At 34.9% G+C, this 12,097-nt stretch overlaps 1 protein-coding gene across 7 annotated transcripts in view; it reads left to right on the forward strand.

The window, feature by feature from the left end:
* ZMYM4 (zinc finger MYM-type containing 4) overlaps nucleotides 1–12,097 on the forward strand; it is a 177,839-nt gene that overhangs the window by 110,336 nt on the left and 55,406 nt on the right. For 5 of the 7 annotated variants that reach the window (XM_059918928.1, XM_059918890.1, XM_059918919.1 and 2 more), the window contains 3 exons: nucleotides 5,532–6,056; nucleotides 7,759–7,820; nucleotides 8,177–8,347. The exons of 1 other annotated variant lie outside the window; for it this stretch is intronic. In XM_059918928.1, the coding sequence (XP_059774911.1) occupies nucleotides 5,543–6,056; nucleotides 7,759–7,820; nucleotides 8,177–8,347 (747 nt within the window). In that variant the 5' untranslated portion in view covers nucleotides 5,532–5,542. The remainder of the gene's footprint in view (nucleotides 1–5,531; nucleotides 6,057–7,758; nucleotides 7,821–8,176; nucleotides 8,348–12,097) is intronic. One more of the 7 variants, XM_059918947.1, reaches the window with a different exon arrangement.

Below are 12,097 nucleotides of genomic sequence, written 5' to 3' on the forward strand. Positions count from 1 at the left end.
CCTACCTGCATTTAACCCATGTGCTCCTTTCATTCTTTCACAAAGGAAAATTATGTATTGATCACATGCCCTGTTGCACAAAGATTTTCCCTCTGAACTTACTAGTTATTCCCTCTTTTTTTTAATTAATTTTTTTATTGGAGAATAGCTGATTTACAATGTTGTGTTAGTTTCTGCTGTACAGCAAAGTGAGTCAATTATACATACACATATATCCACTCTTTTTTAGATTCTATTCCCATAGTTATTCCTTCTTTATTGAATCATTCCCATGAGTATACTGTAAGCTGTAATATTCTCCATCTTTAGAAGAACAATCTCACCAAAAAAAAGAAAAAAAAAAACCAAAAATACAAAGTCAGGAAAACTTTTCACTCCAGATTTTAGTCCAGTTTCTGTTCATTTTCTTTAATTTAGAGCAAAACTCCTCTAAAGAGTTGTTTGTACTTAAGTTTCCCCAGTTCTCTCCTCTCAGTCTCTTTATGGGATCACCCCACTCCAGCTTTTGTGTACCCATTTTTTCACTGATATAGCTCTTGTCAAGGAATAAGTTCATTTCAACTTTCCCAATATTAATAATCAATCTTCAGTCTTCATTTTATGTGTTATCTCAACAACATTCATTATGGTTGGCCACTTCTTTCTTATTGAAATATTTTCTTCACTTTGCTTCTATAACATCACCCACCTAATTTTCCTCCTACCTCATTGGCTGTTCCATTTTAGCCTCTTTCTCTGATTCCTTCCTTTCTACAGATTTCTAAAAGTTGAAGTATCTCAGGACTCTCAGCTCTCTTCCATCAGTAGTAAGTACAGTCACTAGGTGATCTTAACTAGTCCCGTGAACTTCATTGATGACTCCCAAATTTATATGTCATTTCTTGGCAAGAGTCTCCTCTTTAACTCTTTAATACGTCCAATTGCCTTCTTGATATCTCCATTTGAAGGTTTAATAAGGTTCTCAAAATTAATGGGTCCAAACCAAACTATTCATTCTACCCCTCTCAGTCTGTTACTCTCTTAGTGTTTACATCTCAAGAAATGGCACCCTGTTGTGCTCTTTTTGACTTCTTTTATATTCAGCTTCTCATATACCAAGAAATGCCTCTACTTTCAATTTATACCAAGTCTGACTACTCTTTCTCACATCCACCATTACTATCCTGGTCTTAGCCACCAGTTTTCCCTTGGATTATTGCATTAGCCTCCTATGTGGTGTTCTTCCTTCCCTTCTTCACTCCCTGTAACATTTAACAACCTTAAAGTACTCCTGCAGAAGCTGGGGTGTTCCTTGTAAAACGTAAATCACGGAATTCCTCTTTGGGATCTTTTTTGTGGTTTGCAGATTCCTAATATATCTGTTCTCTGGCTTTTTCTCTTTTGTCATTTTTAAGCACTCTTCCTCACGCTTGTTCCCTTCCAGCCCTATATTCCTTGCTTTTCCTCAAACATACCAAGCCTGTTCACAGTGTCTAAACACTAGCAAGGAATCTTCTGTGAGAAATTTGCTTTCAAGTGTTTCATTATCTACTGTGATCCGCAAATATAATTTTAGTGTTGCATTTTTTCTGTAGATGTAGGCTTTGAGAAACAGAAGCTATTTCTTTTATTTGGGCCACAAGAATGAGTACAATTCTGTTCCAGTTAATTATATATATTAATATAACTAACAGAATTTAATCTCATAAGATTTTATGCAGCCTACAGATTTATTGTGTGATAACTAGCAAAATTGCAAATTCAAATTAGATGTTTTGTTAGAAATTGCCATCTCTGAAAAAGCTTGAGTACATTCTCAAATAAGGATAAAAAAATTTTTTTCAATAGACAATAGATGCATGTGCTTCAAAACTCAAAATACCGAAGGATATGCTTTGAAGAGTTAGTGTTTCTGTCTTATAGCCACCTGATTCTGGTGTCACAGAAAATCAGTGGAAGGTATTTTAATGTATAAACAATTGTACATACACATAAATTATAAAACATACAGCAGTGGTAGGATAGCATATATATGTATATTCTTCCTCACTCAGATATTTTTACTAATTGACCCTGAGAACTCGTATAAAGTTGCCTCATTCTTTTTAACAGCTATATGATATTCCATTATAGGTATGTACTGTAATTAATTGAGCCTCACTGTTGAACAGATAGGCTGTTTCCAGTCTTTGCTGCTTATACATGTTCTTTTTCATAGATCTTTTGAGAAATATCTGTAGGATAAATTCTTAGAAGTTGAATTGCTGGATCAAGAGGTATGTGTATTTAAAGTATCATACATATTGCCTGGTTGCTCTTTTTTACGACTGTACCATTTTATACTTCCTCTAATAGTATTCTACTACAGGGATTGGCAGACTTTTTTTTCTGTTAAGGGCCACATAGTAAATATTAATATTTTAGGCTTTTCAGCTCACATACGGTCTATGCCACACTCTTCTTTGTATACTTTTCTGGCCTCAGGTCATAGTCTGGCAGCTTTGGCCAGTAGCATAGCTGCCAGGCTGTTATCAAAACCTTTTGTCTTTATCAGCCTGCTGTATGAACATGGTATCTAATTGCATTATTAATTTGCATTTAACTTATGAGCAAAGTTCAACCTTAGTGTTTCCTTTCCTGTGAAATGTTTGTTCAGATCCTTTGCTTTTACAAATGTATTTGGTTGTTGGTATCTTTATTGAACTATGAGTCTTAATCTTTATCCATTAGGGAAATGACCTTTCATGATATAAAGTGCAGTAAAATGTTTTCAACAACTTTGTCTTTAATCTTTTGGTTTGGATTATGTTTTCTTTAGGAATTTTTTATAGTCACATTTGGTCTTTTATTCTTTTATTCAGTAAATCGATCTTTTATTCTAGGTTTTGTGTCATTCTTAGGTTTTTCCCCTAAAAATAATTCTTCCATGGTTTTTGTAATACTAGTGTTTTATTTTCTATGTCTAAACCTTAAATACATCTGGAAGTTATTTTGGTATGAGTTAGGGATCCAGTTTTTTCAGGTGGTTACCTTTTTTCCCAGTACCATATCCCGAATTAAAACATAGAGATTTTGGAAGTTGCTTGTAATATTACTTTTTAGTTGACTTCTTATATACTATAGAACTTAGATTAAACTGTTGATCACACGAAATGCGTATTTCATTCATGAAACAGTTACTGAGCATATGCTGTGTGGTCAGGTAGTAAGGATAAACTGTTGTAAAGAGGAGGTTCTAACCCTGACCTTTAGTTGCTTACAGTCTGGCAAATTTATTACACTATATGTATGTGTGTGTTTTAGCACCCTGCTTCTTTATTTATATTTTCTCCCTAACCTTCTATTATTATGAAAATTTTCAAGTAGAACAATTGGAAGAACAGTATAGTGAATATCTATAGTTTTGTGCATGGTCTCTCATCCCTCCCTGCTTTTCTCTCTGTAATATATATATACTATGTGAAAGTAAGTTGTAGAAATTCGTAAGATTTTAGCATCTTTGTTTGAATTAATTACTTAGTTAAGTGAAAATGGTGATTTTCTAATTTTATTATTTCCTCCATTTGTCTGTGGTTCGCTGAGGAGAGGGAATCATAGCTATCTTTTTCATCTAGCATAGTACTTATCACAGAGTGATTTCCTAATAAATATGTGCTGAATGAATGAGTGAGTACTTTAGGCTGTGGGATGTTATTGAAAGATTTCAAGTGAAGGTATAATGTAGAATGATTAATGGTGTAGAAAGATAATTCTGATGTCTTTATGGAGGAGGGCAACTTGAAGAAAGCTTTCATTTGGACCCTGTATCAGTTAGGACTTGATTATAAGTAATCCAACTCAAATCAAATCAGCTTGAACAAAAAGAGGAATTTATCCTGGATCATGGAACCCAGGGAATAATTTGAAGATCCAGCCACACAAAGGGTTCATCTGGGCTTCAGGAACAAATAAAAGCAAGGCTGTCGTTGCCACTAATATTTTTAGTCTTTGCTTCACTCTGTGTTTTTACCAGTTCTAGTTTGTCTGCTCATGGACCAGTTAAATATGGTTTCAGGGCAGGATTTGTAAGAATATGGTTGCCTCCTAGATATCATGTGGATTGAGTTAGTACACTGTCAACAGGAAGAGATGTGGAGTGTTGGAATGGTACCAAGTGGAGGAGATGGATTTGAGAGAGAGTTTAATTAATACAGTTTGCAGAATTTGTCCAAGGGGAAGGAGAATTGGAGTGATTCTCTTTTTTATCTTGATCAAATTGCTGACTTGGTGATGCTGTTAATTAAATGACGGGAAAACAAGAAAGTATGCTTGGAACGGGAACATGATGAATTTGGTTTTAGAGGTGCTAAGTTAAAGGTCCCTAGGGGACCTATAGAAGCTAATTGAATATAGATATCTGAAGTTGGGAAGAAAGGTCTAAGCTAAAATGCTTAGGAAGTCAACAGCAAAAGTCAAGGCTATAGTGGTGAATAAAATAGTCTGAGTGTATAAAATGAGATAAGAATTGGAATATTGAGCACATAAAGCAGAGGAAGAGACGTATAAAATAAATTAATAGGACAATTATAAAATTAGGGAACAATACAAAAAAACCAAAGGTATTTTATCTAGGAGGGATATGCCACATAAGGACTGAAAAAATAATTGGACTTGACCATGAGGAAATCGTTGATGATCTTAATGAGAGAAGTTCCGATGCGAAGTTGGGAACCAGATTGCATTAAGTTCAAAGGATTAATGATTGGGAGATGAAGTAGAAACAAACCAATGTAAACTTTTTCCCTAGGAGTTTGTGAAAGAAAGGTGAATTAGGTCAGGAAAAAGAAATACAGGGCTGGGGTTTTTTTGTTTGTTTTATTTTGGAATGGAAGAAACTTTAGCATGTAGTTTTGAACAGTAAACAGTTTTTAATATATATTCTGGCTTGGATAAATTTTATTTTTATGTTTAAATATTTACCATTATAAACATTAACTGCTGTGTTTACTAGAGTTAGTGCAGAGAAATTAGGACTCTGAGGTCAGAGATCTGGGTTCTAATCTCAGCTCCCTAGAGTGGTCTCTATGATAACTATAATTATCACTTTTATATTCCCTTCTATGTGTCAGTCACTGTGTTATTAGGCCCTTTTTACATACTGTCATTAAACCTCACCACAAATTAATCTCCAAGGTGAGTATTACACTGTTTTACAGATAAAGAAGCCTGAGAGTTTACTTCTCAGGATCACATAGATTTTCAGTTAATCATGCTATGATTCCAACACAGATATGTCTAATTCTGAAGTTGGTGCTCTTTTTTTCTATATTGCATTGACTTTCTTTCTAACCTGAAATAGTTTCTCAAGTTTTACGTCCCTATTTCCTTATCTGTCAGATAGGGATATTTTATCTGTCACACCTATATCAAAGTGCTAATTGAATACCACAGTATTATTATCTATATTTTGTTTGAAAAGGAAAAATATATATTTGGTTAAATGCCAGACAGACCTTATAAATATGGTCATCTTTAGCACTATCATTTGTCTAAACAGTATTTTACTTTTTAAGGTGGTGGTATCATGGATACAGAAATGTCTGAAGATATAGACCACAACTTAACTCCTACCCTTGACAGCATGTCTTATGGAATGCCGAATCAAACAGGATCTGAAAATTCATTGCTGGATGAAGATGATTATTTTTTGAACTCTGGGGATCTTGCAGGAATTCCAGTCGTTGGTAGTGACAATGAGGATGAACAGGATTTTAGTTCAAAGGACAATCTTGTTTCTTCAATTCATACTGATGATAGCTTGGAAGTAGAGAGAAGAGTCACACAGCATGAATCAGACAATGAAAATGAAATACAGATTCAAAATAAATTAAAAAAAGACTTTCCTAAACAATTTGATCAGGTTTCTGTCTTTAAATCAATACGGAAAGATTTTAGTCTAGTAAGAGAAAACAGCAAAGAGACTTTTTCTGGAAAGGAGAAAAATAGTGACCTAACTTATCTTGAACGTGAAAAACGGTTGGATAAACCCCATAAAGAGTTGGATTCAAGGTTGAAAAGCAGTTTTTTTGATAAAGCAGGTAATAATTGTTGGAATAGAGCCATAAAACACAATAAATAACAACGTACTGATAATAATACAGCTTTTATTACTTCTGATGCTAAGCAAAGTATGAACAGTTAAATTCATTGTAAGCTTGTCATTTTTCTTTTATCCTTGTTCTTTGCAGAGTGACTGAATTTCTCCCAGTAACTATTGGTAATGGTAAAAATGGTTGAAAAGTAGCTCTAAACCTCATTTCTCCCTCCCCTGGTTGCAATATTTTGATGAGAAGGCAAGATACTCGAATCACCTGTTCATTTTCTTTGGTTGAACATTGGAACCTGAAGTTGGATTTAACTTCTTTGTGCTGTAAGCACTAATTCAAACTGCTGTCCCACCAATTAGTCCAAATTAGGGAGGGTTTTTCTTTTTGATAACATTTCTATTTTATGTTTTAGAAGTTTCTTGAGACTCCTCTTGAGCTTCTTTGCCCAGTGTACCCTATACTTAGCTTCAGTTCCATTATTGAATATATACATTTTCTTATTTCTGTGCCTCTCTTTCCTCCTGCTATTCCATTTGCCTGAATGTCATTTTCTCTCTTTGTATATATGCCTGTAAAAGTGCTTCTTATCCAGCAACACCTGACTCATAAACCTCTTCTACCCTATGGTCATCCCTAACCTCTCTACATCAAGAATGTTTGTTTCCTTATCTATATTTCCATAGCATTTTGTTTATGCCTCATTATTTATAGTACTTATCACATGGTATTATAGCTCTATTTGTTTTGCCTGATATGCTAGTGTAGGAGTTTATTGAGGGCCAGATTGTATCTTATTCATCTTTGTGTTCTTGGGGCCTAACCTGGTGTAGTGAAAATAGTAATATTTCAATAAATGTTCAATAGGTGTGAAAGAAAGCTTGGTAGAATATACCAATCCTTATATTTCTTTTGACAGTGCTAGGAAAACTGTGATTGAAAGAACAAATCAGTATTGTTAAAAATAACAACTAATTTAAGTATCCATTATGTACAAGACTGTACAAGGGTATACTGTATTTTTCAGTATATATTATTCAATATGTTTTTTCAATATCCCTATGAGGGATAAATTATAAGGGTACTTGTCTTCAAGGAACATAGTGTCTAATAGCAGAAGGGACAAGACAAGTCAAGTAGCAGAAGTGTCAACGACCAGTTGAATAGCATACAACTTAATTTATAATTAAAGACAGTACTAGAAGAGTTTGTTATAAGACAGTATAATAAAATTTCTTTCAAATAACTGAAACTGTTTTAGGTATTCTTAGGAGAGAGATGATTTTTAACTCAGTGGACAAGGGCAGGTTTTATAGAGGAGAGGTGAATTTTGAACTGAGCTGAGTCTGGAAGACTGTATGAAGATAAGGATAGAGGGGACTTGGAATGATATAAGCAGAAATGGGGAAGAACAAACATAAGTAATTTTCAGAACATAGTGAATAAAGTAACCACTTTATTTAGGTTTGAACAAGGAAATAGCATGAGGCAAGGCTAAAAGTTAGATGGGGCCAGATTGTTTGTTTTGAGTGAAACTACCTTTTGGGTATTTTTTGGTACCCATTTCACTCTAATGAGCGTCTTCGTTGGAAAAGAGAGGTGATTATCAAATGATAGCTTTTTAGGTCACTCTTTGTAAGATTTGTTATTCATATACATGTGTTTGTTTTGTTTTGTTTTGTTTTTCTTTCAATAGCTAATCAAGTTGAAGAAACATTACATACCCATTTACCACAAACCCCAGAAACAAACTTTAGGGTAAGTTTTCAGTGTGTATGTAGATTGCTGTAACTGTGGCAAGTGTCAAAGTTTTCTTTATGTGATTTTCTAAACTGTAACTATATGTGTTAGGTAGAGCACTGATTTTATTTTTTTTAATTTCCTTTATTATTTTCGTAAGGACATCTTTGGAGATGTTCTCAGAAGCCTCTGCTCTTAGATTCTTTATTTGTATTTGATATTTAGACATATATCACATTTACTTGTAAGCATAGGGACTCTAATGAATGTCCGTAGAGTTCTTCATTTCCAGTGAGCTTTTCTTTGGGTGTTAAACCTGAAGAGGAATAATTTTAAAATCTGAGTATTTATTAATCCTTTATATTGTGTTTTAGGATTCCAGCTATCCATTTGCCAATAAAGAATCCATTGGTTCGGAACTGGGGAATTCCTTTGCATCAAATATTAGAATTAAAGAAGAACCTTTGGATGATGAGTATGACAAAGCAATGGCACCACAGCAGGGACTACTAGACAAAATTAAAGATGAACCTGACAATGCTCAAGTAAACATTTCACCTTTTTTTCCCCCTTCTTTTTGTTCCACACATGAATTATTCATTCAAGAAAGGAAGTTCTTGATTAAGAAGTGAAGTGTGTTTTGTTGATGGGGTGAGAGGAGACTCTTAATGAAGGTTGAGGCAATTGAATTATCTTATAAGAATAATACTAAGGAATCAACCAGAGTTATAGGAAACTTTGTCCAAGTAGTAGTTAAGGCTTTTAATCCACATCGTTCCTTAATACCACTGTTCTGTGATTTTTACAGTTTCAGTGCAGGATTAGGGAAAGTGAGTCTTCAAGGATTTGAGATTGATACAGCAGACATGGCTAAAAGTTTATGGTGTGATTGAGTTTATATAAGGTAGTAAGCCTTTTGCAGTTGCTGCTAATGAAGTATAGGCTATGTATGGATTTAAGTGTTATTCAGGAGGGATTAATGGGATTAATTAATCTTTGGAAAAATTAATTGATTGAAGAGCCAGTTCATTAGATCAGTGGGTAGAAGATAAAGGAGGTTTTGATGCTTTGATGGGTGATATAGGATTCCAGTTTTGAGATCTGTGAGTAATAAGGGTAAGGATAGAGCTCTGTTATTTCAAGGTTGCTCTGGAAGTAAAAGTCATAAAGATTCTGTAAGTATGAATGCTGAAGTCAGTGAAGTTATCCATGCAATTAATGACATTGCAGTGGTTGGAACAGAATAAAGATGCTATAATCATTTTGGAACGTAGGAAAAGGACCAAGGGATGAATATGCAATAGCAGCAATTGTTTGAGGGTGTTCTGTGTTTTATACAGCTGGTATGAGTGCAGAGGCTGAGAAGTAAAGATAGCATCAATTAGCTATTTTTTTGAAATGACATTTGATGTGGAGAAAGCTTACCTCTCCATATCTTTCTTTTATCTTAGGGGGGTTGAGAATGTGAGACTTCTGTGGAAGAAGATTTTTTCACTCAGATGTCTCTTAGCAGGGTTTCTCGGCACTATTGACATTTGGGGCCAGATAATTCTTTGTTGTGAGGGTCTGTCCTGTGCATTGTAGGATGTTTAGAAGCATCCTTGACCTCTACCTACTAGATGCCAGTAGTACCATGTCTCCAGACATTGCCAAATGTCCCCTGGGGGGCAAAATCCTCTGCTATTGAGAACCACTCTTTTAGAGTAAGGAAATGGAAGAATAGGTGATTTATAGATGTAGGTGATTTATGCGAGTCAGATTGATGCTTCAATTAAGTGAGAATGCCATGGTGCCCAGTAGAGGGTAGCTGTATAGGGTAGTGATGATAAAGCTGTAGAGTTGGATGGGTGTGAGTGTGGTATCTACAAAGATGGTAGAGAAGGAATATGAAAATACCTGAATAATGAAAGCATGTTAATAAAAGCAGGCAAAATGGAGGTCGTGGATATCTGAATTAGAGATAAGGAAGTGTCCTGGCACCTAGGGGAGGTTCATATGGCAGTGTATGCTTCAGAAGACTACTGCCATGTCTATACAGGGCAGATCTCCTGTCTTTTTTAAGTGCCCCAATCTGGACATGGGAAATCCATAAGAAATCATAATGCTGGCAGGGTACCAAAGACATCACTTTCTCCCTGTACATGACCCAGTGACACTTTCCTTGAGCTGAAAAGGCAGTTATAGCAAAGACCAAATACATTGTAGGAAGAGGGCATCAGGGAAGGTTATTTGTATTGGGTTGGCCAGAAGGTTCATTCAGGTTTTTCTGTAACGTCTTATGGAAAAACCTGAATGAACCTTTTGGCCAACCCAATATTACTGTTTTGAAAACAATCAGAGATTCCAGTGACTGGAGAATACCAACAGGGTGGAAGTGTCAGGACACAGAAACACCTACATTTTTATCGCTATTCAAAGTGTAATAATGTGTTATAAAATGCTGTATATGAAGTTTCATCATGATTTTGGGGAAGAACTTCCCTAAGGGCTCACCACCTGATTGACGGGACTCTTAAAAACCGAGCAGGAATCTGTGTAAGTCCTAGGCATAAGGTCCAGAAGCATTCTTTGCGCTGACCCCACAATAAGGCAGTTCCAGCATGTGAGTGAGTAAAGCTAGGTGTTCTCTGAGAAGTCCTTTCTGTTATCAGCTGCACCAATCCTGTGGGATCATACCTTTGATAACTCTTCTAGAAATACCTGACCTCATGTTAAACTATGGTTACCTGGTTCTTTCTTTTTTTTCCATCCCTTCCTTACCTTCTCTCTCCCCCTCCTCTCCCTTTCCCTCCTACTTCCTCTCCCCCCCTCCTATTTCCTCTCCCCTTCTCCCACCTCCTTCTTCATTGTCCTGTTCTTTTAGGTATTTCTCCTCAGTGACCATTGGAAATCTATATTCCTTGTTCAACACTGCCTAATGCTTTATCATTCTTATTCATTTCCCATAGACTGGAAAAAGGAGTTCCAACAAATTATTCTCTTAGACTCTGAAACAGTACTGTTAACCTAATGCTCATAAAATACTGATAGATTTAACAGCTGTGGTCAGTCTTTACTTTTGACCATCAGTTACTTGTAATAACTTTTCTCTTGGTGTAATAAGATCATAGCTTTAGCTTCTGGCACCTTGTCAAAACCTCCCTTGGCTTTTCTCTTTGCTTAACTTGTAGCTCTGCTTTCAACTCACTTCCTTATTCTCCTTTTTACACAGTTCATTTTGGTCTTAATTTTTTTACTTTCCCATATAAATCACTAAGATACTGAAATGTATGTTTATATATATATTTACTTCTTCCCAATTGGTCTTGATTATTTCTTCAGTTATAATTTTCTGGGTTTGCCAGTTGTCATCCTCCTGCCTCTGTTATTGGCGTAGCATCATTTGTCCTCCTGGTTACATTTCTTCATTCAAATCCTATTGCATGTTACTATAATATATTCTGTATATAATACTTACCGATACTTTTATGTGTACTATGTTGTTTCATCCTCCAGTATAAGAAGGCCAGAGTAGATGATATTAACTCTATTTTTAGGTGAGGGAACTGAGATTCATAGAAGTTAATAAGTTAGCTACTCAAGGCCATATGGCCAGGAAGGAGCCAATCAGGGGCCTTCATCAAGGCCTTATTATTATAGTCTACCAAACTTTTCTATAAGTAAAAGTTGTTTAAAAAAATGACTAGAGAAGTTTTTAAAATAAAAACTTTAAAGAGCCAGAGACGTCATTTTTTCTATTCCCCTTTTCTGTAGTTTCTGAAAGCTGGAAATTCAGTAAATATTACATTAAAATCATGATTTTTTTTCTTTTCTTTTTGCTCATAATAAAAGGAGAGCTAATCTATAATCTCTCATTGAAGTAAATGGATTAGAATGGGAAAGCAAATCAATTAATTGTCACAGTAGTGAGTCATATAGTCTTGGAAAATAGAATGCAGTAATTAAATGTTGGGGCTTGTTTTTTTAGCCATGTGAAGTTAACTTGGTTATAGAAACTGGGTTCTTCATTTCTAAAATACTGTCTTGGGATACTGATACATACTTTATGGTAAATAAAGGGAAGGTAAAGATATTGGTAAAGGATTTTTTGGTTTTGTTTTGACACCTGTTTTTCTGTTTCTGAAAGCTTTTGGGTCATCAGATTTTCACTTCTCAAGTTATTAGTCATTGATTTTTTTATTAAATATTTGTAAAATTAATCATTGTTGGGAGGATACTAACAAACATGATTATGCCTTGAAGGCATTGTGGGGTGTACAAGCAGAGTACTTAAGATATATACTTACTTTACTATA

The sequence above is a fragment of the Balaenoptera ricei genome, chromosome 1 (assembly GCF_028023285.1).
Source record: "Balaenoptera ricei isolate mBalRic1 chromosome 1, mBalRic1.hap2, whole genome shotgun sequence".
NCBI lineage: Eukaryota > Metazoa > Chordata > Mammalia > Artiodactyla > Balaenopteridae > Balaenoptera > Balaenoptera ricei.